The following is a 25,175-nucleotide window of genomic DNA, read 5'->3' on the forward strand; positions in this document are numbered from 1 at the left end:
ACAGATGGAGTGGTTTTAAAAATAGTTTTATCTTCACATTAGGAATAAATCTGAAGTCACATTTTTATATTACAGAAGAAGCACATAATGTGTTAAGAAGTAAGGGTTCTTTTCTGTGTTTTTTGACAATAATTGTGAAGTCAACAGTTTAATGTACAAAATATGACATAACAAGGTGTCTCCTCTCAGACAATCAGGCGGGACAAGCAAACTGTACACATTTTCACACCCTTGAACATATCAAAATTAAAGTGTCCTCCACCTAAATGCGATCACATAGCGCGTTTTTACAAGAAAAACCCAATCTATGTTTTTTGTGGCGTTGGTCCCTAGCGGCTGTAGTAATTATCACAGGAGCAAAGGAGGAAGTCAGATAAAGTAGCCTAGTGCTTCATGACTTCGATTTCCCTGGATAGCAAAGGAATGACCCACCTTGCTTTGCCTCTGATTGGCTTATCTCAACATTTAGCCCTAACTCCAAACTATGCAATCTAGATACAGTGTTGTAAATGAAGCCCTGTTTATTCCTGTGCAAGTTACTCAGTGGTGCACAAGGCCAAAATGGTGAAATGAATAAAACGCAGGTGTAAAATTCTGTGGATCATCCAGGTAATCAAAATATACCCAATAGATCATATCTGATAGTGAAACAAGTCATTTCACGTGGTTGTAATGCAAAAAAAAAAACTTCCTGGCCGCCTGATAAAGAGCATGCTCCTCAGAAATACAGTTTAAAGTTTGAAGCAAAAGTACAACATTCAGGTCTGTCAGGCGATCTCATTAGGCACAAAAATAATGTTTTCCCGTGAACCTGAATTGGGAAAGAGATACAATGGATAAAGTTTTTTTAGCAACACAACCCCTGCAAAATGTTTCTTTTCACTAACAGGATTTAGTCCATTTGGTCTGATAACATACTTGAAGTTGGCTGATGGACCATCAGAAGTCTGTGGTGCGCTTGCTCTATGAGCCCAATGATGCAAACGATCCAAGTAATCATCGTATTTATTTTAACAAGGAAATGTAATATGTCAACATATGTCATGTGATGCATGTCCCATGAGATGCATTACGTTACCTTGGTAACCAACATACTTATTCTAAGTCAAACCATAAATGTTTCTTTTAAATCTAACCACATAGTTCTGGCGCAACTGCGACATGACTGTACCAGTCATACAAGCGTTTCTGTCATCCACCTGTATGTTTGCTCCTTCAGGACACGCTCCTGCGGGTCGTTTACAGGGGAATGAAATTAGATAATTTCGGGGAGGTGGAGGACTTTTTGTTTTTCAATTTTTTAACAGCATTCTCTGGTGGGACAGCTGCATGTCCTAAAACTGGAAAACAAAATCACAAGTTTTAGTTTTTTTGCATGGAGGATAAAAACCACTTCCTAAAACAAGCTGCCACAGAAAAATAAGGTCAAAAGCATTTACTAAAGCTGGATTAACCAATTTTATCGGCCACCTGTGGGCAGTGAAACAAAGCAGCAACACAGCACAGCGGAGGATCCCTTTTAGAGTTTTTAAAATTTAGCCTGAAAACTGGGAACGACCGCAACTTCATCATCAGGTCTCATCAGTATGTAAAGATTTGCAGGAGGAGATCAGGTGAGCCACATCTTTGTCCTCTTTGAAATCGGCTTTAAAAACATTTTCTAAGTACATCTTTCCATATTTTTTTGCTTTGTATGTTTAATCAATTACATTGTTTTATTAATATCATATTTTACTGTATACTTTTAGTTTATTCTTTCTTTCATATTCTTTTTATAGTGTTTTTATTTTATTGTAATGCTATTTATTGCTTTTGTTATTTTAAGCTTTTTTTATGGTTTCTTTCCCCTTTTTTGTTGTTATTTGGCGTGGTTGGGGGTTATTATAGGCACAGGAGTTTCTTTCGTTGTTGATTAGCAAGAAAAAGATGCTAAAACTGACGAGAGGAACAGCTGAGTTATTCATTTTGTGTGTTCATCAAAACAAGCGCCCCCTTTCACATTACTAATAGTCATTCAATCCATTGTTAATATTTTATTTAAAACACAATGATTAGAGCAGCCTGAATTTTTTTTTTTTTTTACTCCTTTTCAAAACTATTTGGGAAAATACAACTGCTGTGAGACTCCAATACACAAGTTAAACTCAAGTCTTACCTCCTCTTCTGCGTTTTTCTTTGTCTTTACGTCCACATGGTCTGCAGGGGGACCACGGGGTGGCTTGTGGGGGCGTCCTGGACGTATTCCGGTCTTAATTTTTGAATAGGTCACAGTCACTTTGCTGCCATCTATCTCGCAGTCCTCCATGGCTTCCATGGCGGATTTGCATGTGTCTTCACGCTCAAAGTCCACAAAACCGTACCTGAGAAAAAATGCAAGACGGTGTCAAGAAAACCTCCAGAAAAATGTAAAAACATTTAAATGCCCCTCTAAGCATGTTCAAAGTACGTAAAAATACTCTGCTAAGAGATTATATTTTGTTTAACATGGTTTCCCCACATAAAAAGAAAAAAAATTAAAAGCAACTCTGAGACGGTGCTGGAAGCACATCTATTCTATCTCTCTTATTGAGAAATTCTGGATCTGGCCTCCATCCTGCCCATTACTGCTTCTTGGGCTAAGTTTTGATTTTCTCTTTCTCCAGTGCTGCTTGGCCAAAGCTGATCAACGAAAGAGCAGCGCCCATCCAAATAGTAAGCATTAGCATCAGAGGAAACACGGCAGAGATTCAGCCAAACGTGTTTGAGCCTCAGACAGATTCACACTCAGATGAGTCTGTTGTGCAACAAATTCAGCGACTAGTAGACGTATCAGAATAGTTTTTGGAAGAAAGCATTACAAATATAGGCTCAGGACCTGTCCAATGAACCGAACTTTAACCTAACAACCCTAACTCTTCACATCTGTCTTCTTTTGGCTTCTTCTCCATCTCTCCTTTGTTAAGAGTTGAATGTGCTTTAGCATTTTGTCTCAATCATGCGCATGCATAAACATACACTTTCACACATCTCCACAAACACACATAGGTCCTTACACCCTCAGTACATTTAAAAAAACTGATTTATTTTATGTTTTTTGCCATTTGACGTTAGGTGTTGTAATTGTTCTTCAATGATCGGTCTACTTGTCCTTATTTTTTGATATTGTAGGATGCAATACTTGTTTCTGTAATCAATTTTGTCTCATCAGCCTCTCTGGGTTTTCTGTACCTCACTTGCACAATCTGCTACTATTTTGTTGTGGTTTTGTTTTTTATTTTTACTGTGAAAAATAAATAAATTTAACAAAATAAATAAGGAAGCTCCGGGGTCAATTTTACATCCCAAAACTTAACACTAACATGTTTGCTGTCAAAACTTTATCTATGCTAACGCTAACTCTGCTCCAGTCCAGTCCACTCAGCACTGGAGGTTTCAGGCTTCTTCACCAGCGCCGCTGCGTAGTCTGTTGCTCTGTCGATATGTTTCCATTTGGCTTTCACATTAGTAATAGAACTAATCTTATTTTTCTGGCGCACATTTGAATATCAGACTTTAGGGAAGTACTCAATATCGCTCCCTCAATAGAGGAATGTGAAAACAGCTCTCTAGTAACAAACTTCGCACAAACACAAGTCAGTATAGTCAAGGTCAGACATTTGAGAGACATAAACAAAAAAATGGAGGGGGGCTTTAAATTACAATTATGACAGTAAAAAGATAAGATTGGGCTGCCCACCTTTTTGAGACTCCTGTCTCTCTATCTACAGTGACTCTTGCTCGTAACGCCCCTTCAAAAGCTCTTTGAAGAGTCTCTGCAGTTGTCGTCTCAGCAAGGCCCATCACGATCAGTGTTTTTTTCAGGACTAATGAGGAGGAAGAAACAAAATAGCATCTTGACTCAAACTGATATAATTTGAGAAAAAATATGATGTTTTGCTTTCAGATATTAGGTGACAGGCAACACCTACATGAATAAAATGACATTAACTATCCCACATACCCTTTTCTGTTCCTGACTTCTCTTTCGTTTTGCTGAATTGTACTCCGATCAACTTTTTGTTGATCTTAACATTTTTGGACGACTCCAAGGCCTTTTCAGCATCTTCCACACTTCTAAATTCGACAAACGCAAACCTGCAAAGGATTACAGATATTCCATGAGAAAATGCAAACACTTTCCTTACAGTGAAAAAAAAAAGAACAGGCCACTGTACGTATGCGTACCCTCTTGTTTTGCCTTCGCTTTTAGGAACGTTGATATTACAAGCTTCCTGGAAGACCGTATTGAGTTGTTTTCTTTTCACATTGACAGGCAAATTGTGGACAAATAGGGTTTTACACGGAGGATCTGAAAGAAAGAAGTGAAATCTTTGGTTAGTCCTGTCTAGATTTAAAGGAGTACTTCACTCACACTCATCAGTTACTCATCATGTGTTACTTTGAATTTATAACGAAAACTAGTTTTCTTATTTTCTTTCTTGAATGCCCTCCAAGTGAATAAAGACTCCAAAAAAGATAAATATTCTTCATGACTTAAAAAGAGTAAAAGGGGTCTGCATTTAACAATAGCAAATATTAAAGTACTATATTAAAGTCTCATTTATCCAACATATGCTCAGTACTTCCCAAATATACATACAACAACAAAAAAACAAAATAAAACAATTCTGTCTACAAATAACGCGCCCTTGTCCAAATGATGCACGTGCCCTGACGCACTTCTCAGTCATATATGAGACTTTTTGAACTGAAGTGTTTTACATCGTAGCATTTTAGTGAAAATTCATGTGGCGTTTCTGAGCAAACGACTCAAAACATGAGACTTGGATTATACTGCAGGAGACGTGCGAGAGTTTGTAAACAGATGATTTGATATAAATTTGCTTTTGGTAAATGTGACTTATGACTTCCAATTCATCAAGGATTTTCTCAATTTCCAGATTTTTTGTTCACAGTGGAGGCATGCCAGAAAAATGAAGTTTTCTTCTGGAATTCAACAGACCATGGGGTGAGTAAAGGATATACAAATGTTCATTTTGTGGGTTAAATATTTTTAGAATTGACTGATGATCAGGTTAACCACTATAGTATTGTATCAGCTGTTGACAGTAAATTTCTAAATATACAGGGATTTACCTTTTTTGATGTCTTCGTTGTCCTTATTTCTAATGCGGTCCACAGTCAAAACCCGGCCGTGGATCTGGACTCCTTGTTTTCGTAACCACATTTTCTTTGCAATTGTTTTATTTTGAAACTCCACAAAAGCAATGCTGTTGAAAAACAAAGCTTATTCAGTACGGATTACAAATACTAAATAAATGCATAATTCTATTTCTAAATATTTGTCATTGGATGACTAAATATGATAATTGACGCGCGTTTTGCACACCATTGTATACTTAATACAAATGCATATAAAGTAAACCTCAAGGGAACAATTCACCCCAAAAATCATGACTATTGTTTTAATATGGGAGTGAACTGCCCCTCTAATGCAGGTTCTTTAAACTCTTACCCTCTCTCTGGGCCCTGAGTTCCACCAAGAAACCTGACGTCGATGGCCTTTCGGAAAACCCTGACAATGTCATTTTTTGTTGCCGCGTATGGGATGTTCTTCAGAAATAAACATCTGCCATCTTTGGCTTCTAAAAACAAGACATTCCTCAAGTTAGACATTCAATTTATATCAACTGCCTCAGACTTATATAAGCCGTTAACAAAGAAAAAAAACAAACTCAAAATCATATCAGCTTTAAAACTCTACAATGAATGCCCTCCTGTGGTTAAAACACACAAACACTACCCCTGAACTGGTTTCTGAAATGGTGATGTAACAGAGATTTTGAATTGTGTAAAAAAGTGCAAAAGATAAAACGGTCATATTTAGTTTAGTTACCCTTTCGCTCCTCTGCTGTAGGTTGGGCCTTGTCCTTACTTATGACCTTTGCTCTGGCGATCTTCATTGGCTTATCATGCAGCACTTCTCCATTAAACGTCAGGGCTTTGGTCATGTCCATCTCTGACGCCATATCGGCATATGCAAATTTTCTACAACAACAAAACATTACTTTTGAGTTGATTTAGTATTTAAAGTAGTAGCAGTAATCATTCTAACTTGATGAGACGATCGGTGTCAAATGCACCAACAGGGTTTCCTGCCGAAAGACATCTGACAATAAAACACTGACGTTTAAGAACATACTCACTTGGTCTTGTCTAATCTGATGTGCTTGAATAGGACACTGTTTGTCATGAGGTACTTTGCTAAGGAATCTTCAATCTGGCTACGGCTTTTGGACTTGTCCAGGTTGCCAATAAAAACACAAAAACCTGCAACAAAGTAAGAGAGTGAAATGTATGAGGGTACAAAAATTAGGCACCTTACAGATCAAAGCATTCAGCAGTCTGACTTATTTTGGGTTCATAACTTTGTTGATGAGCTTTATTCTCTTTGGTTGTGGGGTCACAGCAGCAGAGCTTGCCTTCTGTTTCCCTTTTACTGCAACCGAAGGAAAATATTAAAACTGTGTCACGAATTTTAAAAAATGAGTGCAAAAGGCAGACAGTGTGTAGGAAATCTCATCTCTGAAATGAGTCTCACAATTATCGGGTAAAAACTGCCTCACATGTTCAGGGAAATGTTATCGAAAGTATATAGTATTATTTTTATAAACAGTTAGACAATTCTGTATGTTGTTGATTAATTTTTAATTTTTAATAAGTTTTTATTATAGTTTTTTGGGGGGGTAAAAATCGGAGTGACTTCATGGTGTCCAAAGGCTGCAGTGTATGAAAGACTAATTTTCAAGACCAACATTCAAAACTTCATACCTTTATTGATGACCTTAGTTTTCTTTGATGGGGAGGTCTCAGCATTGGACTGTTCCTTCTGTTTCTTTTTTACTGCAACCGATAGAAAATGTTAGAAATACTTCATAAATTTCAAAAAAGTGAGTACAAATGGCAGATGGTGTATCAGATATCTCATTTCTCTCTCCTCACCTGTCATTAAGACTTTGTGCTGTTTCTCAAGGTATCATATATATTTCACCACATTGTTCTGTGCCTCTGAGATTAATGTCACACAGGTCAGGTAAACACTGACACACGTCACAGAAAATGTTTACAGTAGCACTGATAGTGAGGCAATGCTGTGTTTTTTTCAACTATTTTTGAGCACAGTTGATCAAAATTATTTGTAAGTTTGTTGACAAGCAGTTTAGATGAAGTTTTAACAATTCATAGAAGAAATAAAAGATTTTATTAGTTTTAAAGTTGTTTTTTTTTAGTAAAAATCAGAGTGAAGGACATCATGGTGTCCAAAGGTTGCAGTGTATGAAAGACTCATTTTCAGAGTGCAACACTGAAAGCTTCATACCGTCACTGATGAGCTTAGTTTTCTTCGGTGGGGAGGTCTCAACAGTAGAGCGTGCCTTCCGTTTCCTTTTTGCTGCAACCAACAGAAAATGTTAAAACTGAGACAAGTGAAATAAGTACAAATGGCAGACAGACAGTGTAGGAAATCTTGTCTCTCCTAACTACACATTTTTAGTGCGTTGCCATAGTGCCACAAGGAGGAAACACATCCTCAGTGAGTAGGACAGTGAAAGCACAAAGGACAGAAAGACAGAATTACCTGTAACAGCTGTTTTATCATTGACTGGTTACCATTAACTCTCAGAAGCATCCTTACCTGCTTTCTTTTTAACCATTTTCTGCTCGCCTCCATTGGCTTCCTTTTTAACATCCTCGCTCCCTCCCTCCTCACTCTTCTCCAGGGTTACAGTTACTGCAGCTGTATTTTCAGCGGCAGTGTCCATCCGAGACTCTAGAGAGGAAGCTCTGTTACCGTCATCGCTGAGAGTTTCAATAAGATACTTTTGTTTGGTGTCGTTATATTCGCAGTACCTCCAGATTCCTGCATGTCTTGCATCATGTTTGTCTCAGTGCTCTCCCTGAAAGCGTCCTCTGTGGAGCCCACAGCACCAGATGAGGAGATGATCTGTTCTTCTGCCAAAAACATATTTAGATTTTAAGACTGAAAACCAGTAACAACACTTTTTTGTAGCCTCCACTCAAGCTCAAAGTGTATTGTTTGTATTTCTCAACCTGAGCCATATTTTTCCAAGTTTTGTGTCTAAGTCTCTAATGGGAACAACTATTTTTGAAACTGGTCCAGCATTAACAATCCAGGCTGAAATGTAACCACTTAAAACTTTTGGCACTTTTTGGAAAAAAACACCAGTTTCCCTTTAAGGAGGCTGAGTTTCTCCTTAAAACGGAACAATTGTTTGCAACTTTTGGTTTTAACACACATATTTAAACAAAGACTAGCATAACACCTTCAACTTAAATGACAAGAAACGAAATTCATTAGGACCAAAAAAAGACAGTGGGAGTCATTCATTACATGATTAATACATGTTATGAGTATCTTTAAGATTCTAAACATGAAGAGTAGCAATACTCCTGCAGCACTGATGATGACAGCATTTAAGTGGACAAATCTTACTTTTCTGACGCAAATGACGCTTCTGATTCCTGTAAACATCCTTACCACTATCCATCATCTGATCACTTGCATTGGTTCTTTTTTCTGAATCATCAGCTTCTCCCTCCTCATTCTGCTTGTCCCAGGATACGGTCACAGTGGATGTATTTCTTTTTACTTCAATGACGGTCTCCATCTGAGAATCTAAAGACACATCTTTGTTACTGGCACAGCTCAGAATCTCAGTGAGACATCAGGTAGGATCTGTATGGTAAACCTTGTTCATCTTGGTCCTCCTTGGGAGCATCCTCCTCTGTTTCGACTATTTCTTTACTTGTAGGGACACTCTCAGTCTGTCCTTCTGAAACAATCATATAATGAATGATTTAATGTCAGTCATTACAAAGTCCAAACAGTCATGTTTAGTCCAAGTTTCTAGGTATTTTAAAGAAATGACTTGCCTGGTGTAGCGCTGTCCTCTTCCTCTAAAACTTCACTGTTGACAACTTTGCTTCGTCTTTTACGTCTCGTAGCCTGAAAGAAACACAAACTTTTGTCAAATTAAGACCCTGTGTGCTCTTGTGAGCAAGGCTGCATACAAAATATTTACAATACTGATCCAACTGTGGATTGTTTGGGTTTTTTTCGAAGATGCATCATTTACATCATCACTTAAAGTCACTGTGCATGCTCATAACCATTTCCTAGAGCCCAATGTGATGTCTTCCAATCACTTGTGTTGTCTAACAGTCAGAACCCCCAAAATATTCAAGTGATACTATTGTAGTAATACAGGAAGTGAATTTGTCATTTGAGAGGCTCAAACCAGTTAAAATCTGGTATCATCAATTTATAACTAACTGAAACTTTCAATTACTCATCAAAATTTAGTTTCAAGTTAACTTCTGCCACTCAACTTATCAATTACACGATCAATAATTGCAAAAGGAGAAAAGAAAAAAGGCAATTGTGTGCTAATAAGGACAAAAACATTACAAATTACAATCTAGATAAAGTAATAATAAAATATACACTCTACATACACGTTTTACACGTTTAACTTGTACAGATACTGCATGCTCATTATTCATAGCTGCACAGGATAACTACACACATGGTGTGTAGTATATTTACTGATAAGATATAGAAATATAACCTATACATGTCATTACACAGTAAGTGTTAAAATACTGCACAGTAGGACATTGCACAGTGTAAGTATAAAGGTTATAAATGACGATACGTAAATAAAAATATGATTATGAATAGCCTGAAACTAAAAGGGCCCAATTAAAAAAGAACTTAAGGGTTGTGCAGTTGTACATTAACCACGTGAAATGTCCTTTTAGGTAGAACACGTGTGCTTATCATCTGCTAACTGTTAGCTTGTTAACTTACACTTAATAAGACCAAAGTGCGGTTAGCGTGAATTAATCTGCTCAGTACACGTGGTTAACTTAAATGAAAGTAACATAATTCTTACGTCTGTCTTTCCCATGGTTTGTGTTTCAGTCCCACAAGATTATAATAAACTGCTAGTTGCAGCCGGCGGATACACGTTTTATTTAGCTAAAAACATCCACGTGACTGTTTCAAATTGCGCATGCGTGCTCTCCACTACGGGTGCCCAGTGGGATGTCACCTATATGCGATTCAGCGAAAAACAACTTTCGGACTCTCCCTATCACAGCCAGACGCCTCGGTATGTGGACTTCACTGATATGAGCACCTATTTGGTAAATATTGACTCGCAGTGAACAATTTAAGGGAGAAGACTCATATTTGGCAGTTTTTTTTAAACAACTGCTCAAATTTCTTTTTCTGACAGCTAGTTAGCTAAGTAGCCAGTTAGCTTAACTAGACCGGTTAGTTGGTCACCACCCACTTCAGCTCATGTCAGCTCCACCAGACTCAAGTGAACTATTTAGCGTATCAAACACGCAGATAACAACATTTCGATAATGTTTTTTCTTCATATTGCAATGCGTTAACTATAATTACATGCGTAATTAACTTCTGTGATACACATTTCATCAGCGCTTTTGATGTGAAGTTGTTATCACTTCCTAGCTAACGGCTGTTTTAATGTAGCACTTGACAATAAATGGTCTGAAACTGGGATCAACAGGTTGAACTGGAACTGGATGTTCCTGTGAATTCATGGTTCAAAGGTTGAGTTACAGCTTCAAGACGGCATTTCACCCGGTGCAGATAAGGTACTATCAGGTCACTTCATCCATTCAGACTATAAACAAGACGAGTATGAGCTGACTATGGGGGATGTGGGACTGATCTGAGGAGCAGTGGTAGTAGTGGGACAAACGTATCTACAATGGGGAGTCAGAGAAACGGCTTCAATAAGGAAAGCTTCATTTTGTCGGTGGACGTTGGGACGACATCGATCAGATGTCACGTCTATGACAAGGAGGCAACAATCCGAGGATCATGCACAACCAAGGTATTCATCTTACTCTTGCTTTCCTTTTTGGCTTCATATCTGTAAATCACACCAATAACAGAAGTTATTCTCTGTGTGCAACTTTATTACAAACTTACTTTGACTTTGTTAATACTTGCTCCAGGTTGTCCTCTTGTATCCAGAAGTAGGACATGTGGAAATGGACCCTGATGCACTATGGGAAGGGTTTATCACTGTGGTCAAGGGAGCTGTGCAAGGTACAGTTGCGTAATTTCCCGTTACTACATCTTAATACAGCTATACTAAGGAATTAGACAGGATGTGAATCATTCAATATAACAAGCACAGCTACTGACAAATGCATATCTGACAAAACATTTCTAACCCATTAACGTCCTTGTATTATATTTAGTATATTAAGTAAAAGCCCTATAGATATTTTTCTGTTAGAGATAGAAACATGACATTTTCTGTGTTAAGTGTCATACATGTCAAAATCAAAATTTTCAATTTGTGAAATTTATTATGCCTTAATTGATAGACAAAGTTGAAAGTCGAAAAAATCACAAAAATAACTAGCACTAATTTTATATGCTTAATATTATACATACACTGCAACAAATAACAAATTATTGAATTGAAGTATAAATTCAAGATGTTCTAAGTCCAATGTTATCAAGAACGTGATACAAGTCTTTATAGTTTTTGAGATACAGGGGATAGGGTTAGTCATTTTATCACTTTTCCTATAAACCCTGGTTGAAATAAAGGTTTACACGATAACATGTTCAAAAAAAAAATCATGCACTCAGAATAAATTATAAAATAGATTTTCCAATGTGTTGTTAGGGAGAAATTATGAGAAATGTGGTTCTATGACCATGGATTCCCATGTACTCCAATGGGGTTTACTAACCCATAAGAATCATGGGGAACTACTGACCTTTGTTTAAAAAAAAACATCCAAAAAAATAGGTTAGGAGTATCAGATCTTAATAATTTTCATACTCACATTGTCCAGACTCTTATAATAAAGATTTAAAAACAGAAATTATAATTCACTGTGACATTGTGCACGGTATAGAGGCTTTTTATATTGTATTTTTATGGGGTTTTAAATTGGAATAAAATATCTCTTTAGACTCTCAATCTTCCACCCTACTTAATATCACTCACTCACTCACTCTCTCTCACTCTCTCACACACACACACACACACACACAAAATGAAAACCAAAGGTTGTTGTCAAACAACTTTGGTCTTTGAAATGCAGCTGCCGGTGCAGCATTAACTGTTAACATGTTAATCAGCTCACAAACAGAATCTTTTTTGAAAATTTGTTATATCTACAGTATCTTTAGTAGCACTATTCTGCATGGGCCTCTCAAAGACTGACTGAGGCCAACAGAGCTGGAACAAACCTGATATGTTTACTGCATCTGCAGTGGCATTTCAAAGACCAAAGCGGTCTGTCAACAAGCGTCTGACTTTGGATTTCATTCTTTTTTTTGTGTGTGTGTGTGTGTGTGTGTGTGAGAGAGAGAGAGAGAGAGATATTAAATAGGGGTGGAAGATTGAGAGTCTACGCAGATATTTTAATACATTATAAAATGCCTCTATACCATGCACAATGTCAACTTGGAGCAAGAAAAATCAATGAATTATAATTTTTCTTTTTAAATGTGTATTATAAGAGTCTGGACAATGTGTGTATGAAAAATTATTAAGATCTGATACTCCTAACCTATTGTTTTGGGAGTGTTTTAATTGAAAATCAGAAAACGAGAAACCCCTTGTGACCAGATGCTAAAAAAAAATATGCTAAAAAAAACGGGCGCTGTCGCTTCATACTTTGACCAATTTGAGAAATTCCAACTTATATGGTCTTAAGTCAGTTAGTACTTTAAATGCCGTGAAGGAAATTTTGGACTTCCACTAAGGACATTAATGGGTTAATACTGCAATTCATGTGAAAATGCTCTTTTAGTTTTTTTCTCAAAGAGAAAAGTGACAGTTTAAACAGACGTTGAGATGCCAGTTCTTTAGCCACATCTGTGGCCACTGTTCAGTTCAATCCAAAAAGCAACACTGCAGTAAATAACAGCACATAGGCACATCATGCTCGTATGTTATTACAATTCTGTCAAAAATGTATTGATATTTGTCAGGGACGGTTTCAAGGCTTTATCCTGCGCTGTTGTTTTATTTGAAAATGTTATATTGACATTTGAAAGGCAGTTTTCTCCAAAATACATTAGAAATATTTGGCATCCTGGTACAGAAAAGATCATTTCATGCATGCAAATTTGAAAGGTTAGCTTGTGTAAGCGACTATATCTCCATTAAAGTCAGTGAAACTCTGTCCTTGTTTTGTTAAGAAAACTATTAAACCCCGAACACTGCATTGATTTATAATGGACATTTGTCTCTGTCTTCAAAGACCATACAATAATCCCTATTTTAGGACTGCAATTTAAGATTATCTTCATTATCGATCAATCTACAGATAATTTTTTTAATTCATTGATTATTTGTTTGATTTAAAACAGGCCATAAAATGATGGAAAATGTCAATCAGTGTTTCCCAAAGTCCAGGATGATATTAAGTTTACTGTCATAAAGGGGTAAGGAAATTAGAAAATAATAACATTTAAGAAGCTAGATCAGAGTATTTGATTTTTTTTAAAAAATCAAAAATTGTTCAAACAGATTAAAAGATTATCAAAATATTTGACAGTTAATTTAATTGTTTAGAAACTAATAAATTGTTGCAGCTCCATCCTACATGGGAGTCCCTGTTTCAGCAATCTATTCCTGTTTCTTACCATTACCATTTTAATGTGTGTGCATGTGCTGCCGGCTCATTATATAGATGCAGGGGTACAAATGCGTCAGATAGATGCTCTGGGCATCTCCACTCAACGAAGCACCTTCACAACATGGAACAGGTAAAATTATTATCAAATTATTTCCAGAAAGAGACCATGTGACTTGTTGGAAAACTTAAAGAGAACTGCTGTAGCAAAGCTGTTTAACTGGCCCTCATATACTGATTATCCATTGTGGCTCCATCCTGTTTTTTTACTCCCTCTTTTTTACTTTTGACAGGAAAACTGGAGTTCCTTTTCATAACTTTATCAGCTGGCAGGATCAGAGGTCTGCAGATCTGGTGAAGTCCTGGAACAGATCATGTACAATGAAAGTGAGTCTATAACTGGATTTCTGCCCATCATACATGTCTAATACATTTGGTGGTTTAACTGTAAATTTGGTAGTTTTAAACATGAACCCCACTTTTTCACGTTTTTGTGTCTAAGTGACGAATGGGAACAATAGTTTTTGACACTGGTCCAGTATTGAGGGAGAGAACTGCAGCAGTGGCACAGGCTGCAATGTAACCACTTAGGCCATGTTTGTACCATCAATTTACATCAACTAAAACTGCTTGTTTTCACTACTGAAAAGCTCAGATTGTTATTGTAAGTTTCTGACAACATTGTTGATCCCTACAGAGATAGATCCTTTCTTTTTAACCAAAAACAACACTGAAATCATCATTTCCAAAATGATTGTTTATTTAAATGGAGTTTGGTGGATTTGGCGATGGCAATTTTGGGACTGTTCTGGTAAAAAATAATCTTACTTCTCAGTTAAAAAGATCTATCTCTGTAGGGATCAGTTTAAGGGAATAATATGTCAAAAACTTGAAATAATAATCTGAGCCTTTCAATGGCAAAAGCAAGCACAACAGTGGAGGTAAACTGATGATCCACAAATGCCCTGAGTGGTATCACTGTTCAGCTGCTACCGTCTGCAGCACTTTCGGACTGCACTGGACCAGTTTCAAATATTGCTGCCTCCATTAGTCACATAGACATAAAAACATGGGGGAAATATGGTGGAAAAATACCAAACGTACCCTTAAATAGACGAAAGATGAAATACTTGAACTTCTAAATAACTTGGTAAAAAAACTAATTGTTAGACAGTGAACAACTGTGGCATCAGTGCTGAATATCATGCCATTTCATACACTATGTCTGTGGTTGTTTTTTGACAACTTCAGGCAATCCATGGCATGATGAAGTTGCTCTACTTCCTGACCAGGCAGAAGCGGTCACTTGCAGCAAGTCTTATTGTCTTCTCCACTCAACATGTCACCTTCCGCCTCGTTTGGGCCATGACACACTACAAGCAGGTGTGTGTGCGTGTGTATAGACAGACTATTAAGCTTGAACTCCAACCTAGAGCAGGCCTCCCAGGCTGTGACTACATTTACAAAGAGATAGCTCAAAGCATACCATTGCAGCCAAGTGGGATAGGCTGTATTAAATCATCAACACAACCTCCACTTGCTTGCCTCCTTTTTTTTTGCTTTATCACCTTTCCTCATTCCTTCAGGTTCATCAAGCAGTAGCTGAAGATGACTGCTGCTTCGGAACAATAGACACCTGGCTCCTGTTCAAACTCACAAAAGGTGTGTGTGGTATTTGTGATGTAAAGCTCAAATGATTACCATCTCTCTCTCTGTATCTTTTGAGAACATTACATCAATATGCAACTTGTCCAGCGGACTGTATTTTGCACTGTCTGACTGTCTAACAGGAAACATCTGGACTCAGAATGGTCTTTGTGTTTCCAATCCTGTTGCATCACTGATTGGCTGAAATGTTTCAGTTTACTTTTGTGGGAGAGGAGGAGGTGGGAGAATGACTGGGAGCACATACAAGTGTTTTGTTTTGTTTTTGTTTTTTTACATTCTTGTGATTCCTATTATTTGTGTCATTGAACTTGTTTTAGGGCAGGTCCACGCCACAGACTACTCTAATGCCAGTTCAACAGGGATTTTCGACTCCTATCAGGTATGCGGTGTGTTGTGTTTATTTACTGTTTATATCTGTGTTTTGGTCTCTGTGTTGTTTTTTTCTTATCACTGTAAGGTGCCTTTTTTCACAGATGTGCTGGAGCGGGTTTCTCTGCTCTCTTGTCTCTCTGCCTCTGTCTATTTTCCCCAAAGTAGAAAATACAGGGTGAGTCAACCATTTCCTTTGAATTCTATGTAACACTTGAATCATGTGTTAACCAGTGACAGTCTTTTAAAGAACCCCCCCCCACCTCCCCCCAATGGTTATTTATATAACAATTACTCATACCCTGTTACACTGAATTTGGGAAGTTAATATTTTTTTCTTGGATGCCTCAGCAAAGAAACCAAAGAGGGCAACCTTTCTTGATGAAATGGTGTCCTTGTTTAGTAAAACCTAATCAAAACAGCAGTTTACAAACTCTTAGACAATTGTACAGTAAAATCATAGTCTTATTTATTTAGTTGTACTCTCAGTATTTCCCAAACATCAATTTTTGCTAAAAAAAAAACTTAAACACTTTCACATAAACAGCGCAGGTGCACTACTCATCTGTGCACGTTTATGCATGAGTGTTTTCAGTATCAAAGTTTCTTAAAAAAAAATGCATGTGTTTGGGAATTCCTGAGCGTACAACTGGATATATGAGAGTTAGATTATACTGCATCAGATGTGTGAGAGTTTATAAATGGATGTTTTGATGTACATTTTCTGTTGTTGAATAAGGACATCTATGACTTATATTCTTGAAGAATTTTCTTGTTTCTTCATTTTTTGATTCCTTGTTCGCCATGAAGGCATGCAGGAAAACAAAAGTTTTCTTCACAAATTCAATGCAACATTGGGTGAATAATTGATGGTGAAATTATCATTTCTGGAGTGAAGTATACTTTTAATATTAAAGCATTACATACTTCCTCAGGCCTCTTAAACTAAATGATTCCTCAGCTGAGCTGTTCACAACAATACATATTGCTCTGTATTTAGGGGTCACAAGCACAAAAAAGATAGGAGTCATCTCATAGGAGAATAAAAACTCATATTTCAATCACATATGAAACATCAGTCTGAAGAGTTGCTTTTAAAGCTGCTTTGAAATTGTCTAAATGGTGGTGTATTTATTTGCAGAGACTTTTTTCTGCCTGCATTTTCTTATTTTTTTTAATTCATGGGCATCGTGCAGAGGTGAGGTCCGGACTACAGAGAGGTAGCGAACAGCTGCCAGACTATAAGCAGCACATATCCAAAAAGAAGCCTCAAAATCACAAACACAATGCCAAAAAAAACACAAACACAGCGAGGTGATACGCCAAACGAGAGCATATCTGGGGTTGGCTTTGCTGGCGAGCATTTCAAATAGTTGCTGACAATCCTGCATAGTGTTAACATGTGAAAATCTATACATTTGCTGAATATTAACTCTCATGAAGACATTCAGTAACTTTGTATTAGATATGTTATTTGTGATCATTACAATTATATAGCCTTTGTGGATAAAGAGTGTGAGATGATGCATTCTCATTGATTTCTCCCCCATGATGCACCAGTCATGACTTTGGCTCCACAGACCCGTCAATCTTTGGAGTGTCCATTCCCATCATGTCAGTGGTAAGTTGTCAAGCTCTGTGGCATCACAGACTCTCTTATTTGTGCATTTATTATTAAAAACACTGATTGCAACCTTTATGCCACTGTGTCCACATTGATGTCACCATGAGTCACGTTATGTTAGACGAAGGAAAGCAAGCAAGATTATGTAGCAAGTCATCAGAAAGGAATGTGTGTCAGGAGGATAAGTAGCAGAAAGTAGAGCTCTGGGGGCCAGATGCATCAACAATGTGTACGCACAAAAACAAGTGTACTTCTTTTCCCGCACATAAAGTGGTATTTAAAAATAAGGAATGTGCGGGGAGAATGTGTCCACCTCAGGTGTACTTTAGACCAGGCGCTTCAGCTGATAGATGTGGGTGATATGATAATTAGCTAGATAACAGTGTTTTTAGACTATTTAACAATTTTACTGATTGTGTTTTCATTTTTGCAGTCTGCACTGCGTTCTGTAAAATGTCAATCAAAGGCACATTTTAGGCACGGGCGGTATCGCAGTACTCCAGTATACCAGATTATTTACAGATCCTGACAGTGTGATTTTAAATGCTGCATTTCCATATTTAAAAGCACATACTTAACTCACTTCATGAAGCCATGCAGCCACAGCGTTGTCAACAACGTAGTCCACAAATACAACAGAGGTCAAGCAGCCTGACCTCGTGGCCTCTGTCAGGCCTGCTACTGATCTGACCATGACTAAGCGTCTTCTGTGACCTTTACTGACCAAGACTGAGGGTTTCATGATGACCAAAATCCCCTCACGCTCTGTCCCTCTGCCATAGATGGCAGATCAGCAGGCAGCTATGTTTGGAGAGTGCTGCTTTGACGTGGGTGATGTCAAGATCACCATGGGAACTGGTACCTTCATGGACATCAACACCGGGAGCCAACCGCATACATCTGTAGCGGGTAAGGCAAAATGCGCATGCATTAAGATTATTCCCTCCAGATGTGTCCATACAAGCCCGAATTTTCTTCTCTTTAGGTCTGTATCCTCTGGTGGGCTGGAAGATTGGCTCAGAGGTGGTGTACCTGGCCGAGGGTAACGCAGCGGACACGGGCACTGCCATCAAATGGGCACAGGAGCTAGGTGAGCAATGAGTAGCAGAAATTAGCTCTGATGGTTACTTCTTTTTAAGTATGAAGTATTCCTTTGGTAAGGTCATCTTCTCTACATTGAATGTCGACTGACGGATTCATAGGGTGTTTTAGAAACCAGTGTGTGTGTTTGTGTGTGTGTTGTTGCAGAGCTCTTCTCTGATGTCCAGGAGACCAGCGCCATGGCTTACAGTGTCAGTGACTCAGACGGAGTGTGTTTTGTTCCTTCCTTCAGTGGCTTGCAGGTAGATGTGTACTATGTGCATGTCAGTGTATCTGTGTCAAAGAAAAATCTCTTTACTTTTATATACACAACCGCATTCATCCAAAGATAAACAATACCCGTATTTACTCTAGCACATTTCATTTTTAACCAATACAGGCATGGATTTACTTTTTATTTTCTCTGTGTAACATGGTTCTGTGTCTCTTTTTTTCTCTGCCCTCCATTGTGAACTGGCCTTTGTAAGTTTGTCCTGAGTGTTAATCGTATGTTTTTTTTGCATGTGATTACAAAGTAGAACGTTTTCTAATGGATGTAAAACAGCATAGCTGCACTTTTGCTGTCCAGAGGCTGTTTTTTTTGTGCCAGGTTTGTTTTTCACTTGTAGACATTTGACACACGTGTATTTATTTATCCAAAGGCTCCTCTGAATGATCCCAAAGCCTGCGCCTCCCTCATGGGCCTCAAACCTTCTACAACTAAAAGTCATCTGGTCCGTGCCATTCTGGAGTCTGTCGCCTTCAGGTGAGTCATTTACAGTGGTTGTTCTGTTCGACCTTCTTCACCATTCATTCCCATTCTTTTTAATGAAGCAACAACCTTAAGGGACGGAAAATGAAGCCAAGCTGTGCCAGTTCCTCAGATGGCCTCTTGAGTCTGGCACTAAGAGCGAGTCAGTCCTCATAGACCCCCGAGTTAGAATGCTTAACTTCAAATCAGAAATGAACATGTCTACAGCCTATTCAAAAAACGTTTTCGGTCTGTCCATGACAACTGTGCTGGGGTGAATTTTTGTAAGTCAGCCTTGTTTTTTAGGCTTGAAGTCTGATGAAAATTAGGGGCATAGATGCTTTCAATGGCATGTGGGTGCCATTCATTGGCAAGTTGCTACCACAGCAACTGTGTTGGTTAGGTAATATAATAATGAAGTGACCCCAGTTTTACAGAGTAAGGGCCTAGCTACACCAAATCTATCTATCTACACTTGGATTACACTTACAGAGGGACTTAAAACTGTCTGAGCTGATCACTATGGGGGAATTTAATGCACTTTTAAAAGGTTGAGAAAATAGCACTATTGGTCAATGTGACTGCTGCTCCAATTATCACTGAAATTTTAATGATTGCACTTTTCACATTTTAACTGGAGATTGTGCTCGCTCTTTGTATTGTGTGATAGTTGTATTTGTCGGTCTGTATTTATTATTGTAACCTTGTTTTGGCCAGGTCACTCTTGGAAAATAGATTTTAAATCAAATGCCAATTAGCATGTTGAATCAGCATGAAAAAAGCCAAAGGAGCCAACAATGCAGGACACACAGCCGCAATTAGGGTCTTAAGCTGTAGCTGCTGCAATTTCAGTGTGTTTTCAGTTCATGAAAATTAACTAACATTTCGATCACCAAAAGCATTATTCAGCATTTACTTGGACTAAAACACCCTCTTAGGTATAAAATGTTCAGTTTTTCCAATCACCACATTTTGTTTTTTATGATTTTAAGTCTGTTTTTTTACAAGCATTCCCATCATCACAGTTAACCAAAGACTACACTGCACTGTGCTAACCTAACTAGCAGCCTCCACCCTCTCCACAAAACATTTCTGGCTCCAAAAATCCAAGAAGGCGGCAGTCAAAAAGCTAAACTCAAGGCTTCAAAACAGGATTCTACAAACCCAATGAGTGACGTCGAGGTGACTACGTCCATTGTTTTTATATAGTCTATGATTCTAACTGAATGTCACTTGTCTTATTCTTTGCAGAAACAAGCAGCTCTATGAGACGATGCTGAAAGAAACTGACATTCCCATCACAAAGATCAGGTGCAGTTTTCCTCATCCACTACAGAGTGTCTCATTGTATGTTAGTTTGCTGCACGCATGAAAAAGAGTCAACGTAAGCATCTAGCCCTCGTAGTCGTCCCCCATACCTTTGATATCCCAGCTTACAGTGCAGTATCTGATTTGTAGAATTTTGGATTTCAGCCAGCTCACTGGGCGTAACAGAGTGGACTCTTGTGTACCCTGCTTCCACTAATGCAGTTCAGCTCTTATTGGCAATGCATTATGGCTCTATATCTCTCTGACACTGTTACAGTAAAGTGAGTTGCAGTGTAATTGAGTGTACTATCTTTCTTTCCGTTTCAGGGTGGATGGCGGTGTTTCCGCCAACAACTTCGTCATGCAACTGACTGCAGACCTGTTTGGCAGAAAGGTCTCCAGACCCCAGCAGTGCGAAATGTCGTGTTTAGGGGCGGCTTTTGTCGCAGGACTTGGAGTGGGTACGAAGACGCTCACACACGATGTGTACATTACGCTATATGCTTTACAAATGTGCAACATTTGCATTTTTGTAGTTCATTTAGGTTATTTCAGCCAGCCGCGTGAAGCTGTGATGCTGCTCGGCACAAAGAAGAGAAGCAGCTCTGTCAGGCAGTTAGAGACAGATGCTTCAATGTTACTCTCACTTTTCTTTGTTTTTCTCTAAAAATATCATAACATTTGGTCCTGATATTGAGTTACATTTGAAAAGTCATGATCAAAAGTCCTATTTTTATTCCTGGCACTGACAGAAGAAGCACACTGAAATGCTGTTCTTTGTTATGTAACCTGTTTTCCATTGAATTATTCACATTATGTAATTAGATTGTTATACATTAGTCAGTGTTTGATCAAATCAAGCGCAGAAGATTAATTTGTTCTTGTTGTTTTATAACAGGCCAGAAGCAGGTGGTGCTGATGACTGAATGTTAATGTGAATCATGTGTTTGAGACTCATTGGTTCTTAGTGGACCAGGAGCCAATAGTGATGGGTGATGTGTAAAAAAAAAAAAATCTGCACCACTTTCAGCCATTGATTAACAGTGTGTTTGCGGACATTTGTATCACTCAAAGTGCCACATTCAGGATTTATAGGCCCTCTTATGTTATACACAGGTCATTTGTAAGAATCAATCAATGTTTATGTTGCTTACCCTCTGTCCTCCACTGTCACCGCAGGCTTCTGGAGAACCAAGGAGGAGCTAAAGAAGCTGCAGCGCACCGACGAGGCCTTCTTGCCCAAAGGAGTACCGCAGGGCAATGCATGCAGCCCGAGTCGGGATTACATCCCTGTCGTCCAGAGCTGGGAGAGAGCACTCCGGCGCTCCATGAATTGGTACAAGCCGGATTGACACCGAATGCGCACACAGGGGGATCCAGGGTCTGTCCAAATGGGAAGATTAAGACATGAGTTTTAAGTCCCATATAAAAAGAAATAGTTCTTTGTACAAAATATCTGTTATTAAGACATAACAACCATCAGCTGTGTCTCTAAACTAGTGTAAGGGTTAATTTTAAGTGATGCAAAAACTTTGGTGATGGATTAGATGTAATTTCTGTATTTTTCAACCTGGACCCTATTGTCTCACATTTTTGTGTCTAAGTATCTAATAGATAATTCTTTTTTAAGTTGGTTCAGTGTTGAGTCAAACAGGCTGCAGCGTAACCAACCATCCACTAAGTGTTTGTTTTTGCCACTGACAGACTCAGATTATTATTCTAGGTGTCTGACAACATTATAGGAAGGATCCCTACAAAGATAGACAAGAGCAAAATCCTTTTTGTTTTTTTTTTTTAATCCAGCCCTGAAATCACCATCGCCAAACCCACCAGTCTCCATTTAAAAAAACAGTAATTTCAGCATATATAGAGTCTGGTAGGTTTGAAAATAGCAATTTTGGGGCTGTTTTTGATTAAATAAAATGGATCTTACTCTGAGACAACATAATGTAAAGGATCCCTGAAGAGACAGACCTTTACTGGTTGGACACTTAATAATAACTTCAGCCTGTTAGTGGCAAAAATAAGCACTTTCAGTGGAAATGAACTGACGATGCAGACATGTCCAATGTGATTACAGCCTGTTTTGTGGCTTCGGGCTGCAGTGCTCTCGCTCAGTACTGGGTAACTTTAAAGGACCATTGTTCGTATTAGTCATTAGACAAAAAAGTGAGAAAATAAAGCCCAGGTTCAAATATACAGCTGGTACTAGGTATTTTTAGGGGAAAAAGCAGCATTTTAAGTATACGGAAAAAGGAAACACTGCTGGGGGTCACATTCTCTGACGTAATGGTACAGCATTAACTGACTATGGTTAAGAGTAGGATTGTGGCAAAGGTCCATGACAGGTCTGATTCAGGCCATTGTGCCATCAGCCTCCTTCAGCCTTGAGGTGCCGTTCACATACAGAAGTTACTGCACCTTTTACTTGATTTCTTCACATCATAGAAACCTTGTGCTTTATTCATTCAGCATCTCAAGCCTCTGGTGCCTCTTCATGTTACAGTTTTTTCCAGGTGGATAATATTTGTACTTCTTCCCACACGGGGGCGCTAATGACTGGCTTTGCAGCTTTTTAATGTATGAACCGCTATAGCAACCACATGTCACAAAATAATGGGGTTTGAACTCACTGATACCAGATTCACACATGATCCTCTGTGAGGAAAACGAACAGCACTTAACCCTTCTGTTATTGAGGCCTTGAGATTTAAAGAGCTCTAGATAGTAAAAAGAATTTCAAGATGTTTTAAAATCATGTTAGCCACTGAACAAACACAGTTTAGTATTTAGCTTTTTGACCAACTGTTTTTTTTTCTTCACGTGACAGTATTTTCTTGTCATTTCAAATAAAATCTACATTTTATAAGGATAAATTCCATCTGCACGCTTTACACATTACTTAAACCTAAATTCTATTTTTAAATAAAATGATGTTAAATGTGACTGGAACAAAAAGTGAATTACAGATGCTTTGCTCTGTGTCACAGAATCCTACTGAATTTTAGTATTTTAGCTCCTAGTTGTAAGAAATGCTTCTAATGCAACTTAAATCTCCATTGTTTATAAATTAGAAAGAAATGATTGTTAGAGTTGACTGCGGCCCTGTTTACACTTGGTATTAACATGCGTTAATGGATCACAAGCAGACAGCTCACCAAATGTGTCCTCAGTGCATCTTGAGATCCGATTGTTCAGACAACACTCAGAAGTGGTCTAGGTCGCATATGGTCACATTCTTTCAGCAGTTTGTATGCTCTTATGTCCTGGGTCACATTGATGGACCGCCTTCTCAGCTTACGCTTTTGCGTATTGATCCCCCTCCAGTAGACGCAGTGCTTAATATCCATAGTAATGTTAATAATAACAAACTTAATTTATCTAGCGCTTCTCTAAGCACAGTTTAAAAAGTGCTTCACAATAATAATTAACACTTGGAGAATGCAACAAACAAAAAATGTCAACAAAGTAAATCATAAAATAGAACAAGGCCAAAACTTAAATATCAAGAGATAATATACGAGAATTAAAATGATTCATGAGCTAGTCCTGTCGACCATTCCCTCTCCTCCAAACAAACGGTCAGTTCAAAGTCTTCCCGTTTAGCAGCAGCTTTTAAACACTCCCAATAAACTCACAGTGGTGCAAAAACAGCTCGACTCTGTCTTTAAACCTGTTAATAACTGTGCAAAGGTAACAGCTGTGTGATGCTAACAGTGCAGGCGGACTCTCACCCATGAGGGTATAGCAAGACAAACCTGCCACGTTAAAAACAACAACACATTTGCTCTTTGCGAAGGAAAATTCTGCATGCACTTATTGGCATATAGAGCAGGAAGAAAGATCTGAATACAAGTGATCACTCGAGACGCATAGGGAGATGCATTTTAATGCAAACTGTGAAGAGACAGACTTAGAGCTGCCCACTTGTGATCTGATCACAGGAGATGTATGTTTATACCTGGTGTAAATTGGTTCTAACAGAGAGAGATTTGTGGAGATTTGAACGGTTAGCTTTCCTGTAAAAGCTGTAAAAAATCTCAAATTTTGCCCTTGAAACAAGTTGATGGGAGATACGAATAATCTCCAAACTTGCCTGAAACTGAATTAGGGTACATATAATTATGTATTTAGGTGCTTTTCCTTTTCCATGTTTTGTATTGTCAGCATCATTTCAGTTAATGTTCACTGTTGAATTGTTCCATGGGGGACAGACATGTTGATGTCAAATGATAATGTTTTGTTTTTTACTGTCCTGATGAACTCTGATGATATGTGTTATGATAAAAAAGGCAAACAAATTACCAAGAAAATTCAAACTGTGAATCTTATTCTAAATATATTCTTCTTGCGGGGTATTATTGCTAAATGTTCATGTAGTTTCAATGGTGAAATTTCTTTTTCTTTTAAATGTTTGTTATGCAGAATGACACTATGCATAATGCACAAAATGAACCTCAGTTCAGAGTGACATTCCCCTCAGTTCTTGAATGGCAGTTGTCATCCCAATCTGCTGGGAAACAACTAGTTGTGTGATCATACATTTTGCTACCAAATTGCATAAAGAGCTGGTATTAAAAGCGTAAATAACAAGCAGTCGCTTGTGGTGATTTGAGTGTCTCTTGCTTACAGTGGGTGTCACCGACACAGTGCATGAACAGATGCTGCCTA

At 38.1% G+C, this 25,175-nt stretch overlaps 2 protein-coding genes across 9 annotated transcripts; one reads left to right on the plus strand and one right to left on the minus strand.

The window, feature by feature from the left end:
- Positions 1 to 10: 10 nt before the first annotated feature.
- On the minus strand, positions 11 to 10,101 carry LOC121952018 (nucleolin-like). Of its 3 annotated transcripts, none has more exons than XM_042498529.2 (17): positions 9,954 to 10,101; positions 8,932 to 9,004; positions 8,748 to 8,828; positions 8,537 to 8,674; positions 7,888 to 7,989; positions 7,673 to 7,807; positions 7,358 to 7,429; positions 6,811 to 6,882; positions 6,186 to 6,309; positions 5,876 to 6,027; positions 5,495 to 5,624; positions 5,116 to 5,249; positions 4,204 to 4,327; positions 3,980 to 4,113; positions 3,716 to 3,842; positions 2,156 to 2,360; positions 11 to 1,340 (listed from the first exon to the last, which is right to left on the minus strand). In XM_042498529.2, the coding sequence occupies exons 1-17, from the start codon at positions 9,966 to 9,968 to the stop codon at positions 1,335 to 1,337; spliced, it is 1,824 nt and encodes a 607-aa protein (XP_042354463.2). In that variant the 5' UTR covers positions 9,969 to 10,101; the 3' UTR covers positions 11 to 1,334. The 3 variants fall into 3 exon arrangements, with proteins under 3 accessions (XP_042354463.2, XP_042354462.2, XP_042354461.2); XM_042498528.2 differs by having other exon boundaries at positions 7,888 to 7,986; positions 8,748 to 8,831; XM_042498527.2 differs by having other exon boundaries at positions 8,748 to 8,831.
- On the plus strand, positions 10,102 to 25,097 carry gk5 (glycerol kinase 5). Of its 6 annotated transcripts, none has more exons than XM_042497694.2 (17): positions 10,102 to 10,172; positions 10,599 to 10,928; positions 11,053 to 11,146; positions 13,762 to 13,837; positions 13,998 to 14,091; positions 14,956 to 15,087; positions 15,291 to 15,366; positions 15,690 to 15,751; positions 15,846 to 15,919; positions 17,302 to 17,362; positions 18,148 to 18,274; positions 18,351 to 18,455; positions 18,614 to 18,708; positions 19,108 to 19,211; positions 20,448 to 20,507; positions 20,832 to 20,965; positions 21,684 to 25,097. In XM_042497694.2, exons 2-17 carry the CDS (start codon positions 10,803 to 10,805, stop codon positions 21,854 to 21,856), a joined length of 1,593 nt encoding a protein of 530 aa, XP_042353628.2. In that variant the 5' UTR covers positions 10,102 to 10,172; positions 10,599 to 10,802; the 3' UTR covers positions 21,857 to 25,097. The 6 variants fall into 6 exon arrangements, with proteins under 6 accessions (XP_042353628.2, XP_087941344.1, XP_087941346.1 ...); XM_088085218.1 differs by having other exon boundaries at positions 10,103 to 10,172; positions 10,642 to 10,928; XM_088085220.1 differs by having other exon boundaries at positions 10,103 to 10,172; positions 10,715 to 10,928.
- Positions 25,098 to 25,175: the final 78 nt, after the last annotated feature.

The sequence above is a fragment of the Plectropomus leopardus genome, chromosome 12 (assembly GCF_026936395.1).
Source record: "Plectropomus leopardus strain MGB_pleo_1.0 chromosome 12, ASM2693639v1, whole genome shotgun sequence".
Classification (NCBI taxonomy): domain Eukaryota; kingdom Metazoa; phylum Chordata; class Actinopteri; order Perciformes; family Serranidae; genus Plectropomus; species Plectropomus leopardus.

Coding starts and splice junctions, on each gene's coding strand:
- gk5 (XM_042497694.2), top strand. CDS start 10,803: ATGGGGAGTCAGAGAAACGGCTTCAATAAGGAAAGCTTCATTTTGTCG. Junction 15,088..15,290: donor CCATGACACACTACAAGCAG/GTGTGTGTGCGT, acceptor TCATTCCTTCAG/GTTCATCAAGCAGTAGCTGA. Junction 15,752..15,845: donor GGATTTTCGACTCCTATCAG/GTATGCGGTGTG, acceptor CTTTTTTCACAG/ATGTGCTGGAGCGGGTTTCT.
- LOC121952018 (XM_042498527.2), bottom strand. Junction 8,832..8,931: donor AGAGGACAGCGCTACACCAG/GCAAGTCATTTC, acceptor TGATTGTTTCAG/AAGGACAGACTGAGAGTGTC. Junction 6,028..6,185: donor ATCAGATTAGACAAGACCAA/GTGAGTATGTTC, acceptor TTGTTGTTGTAG/AAAATTTGCATATGCCGATA.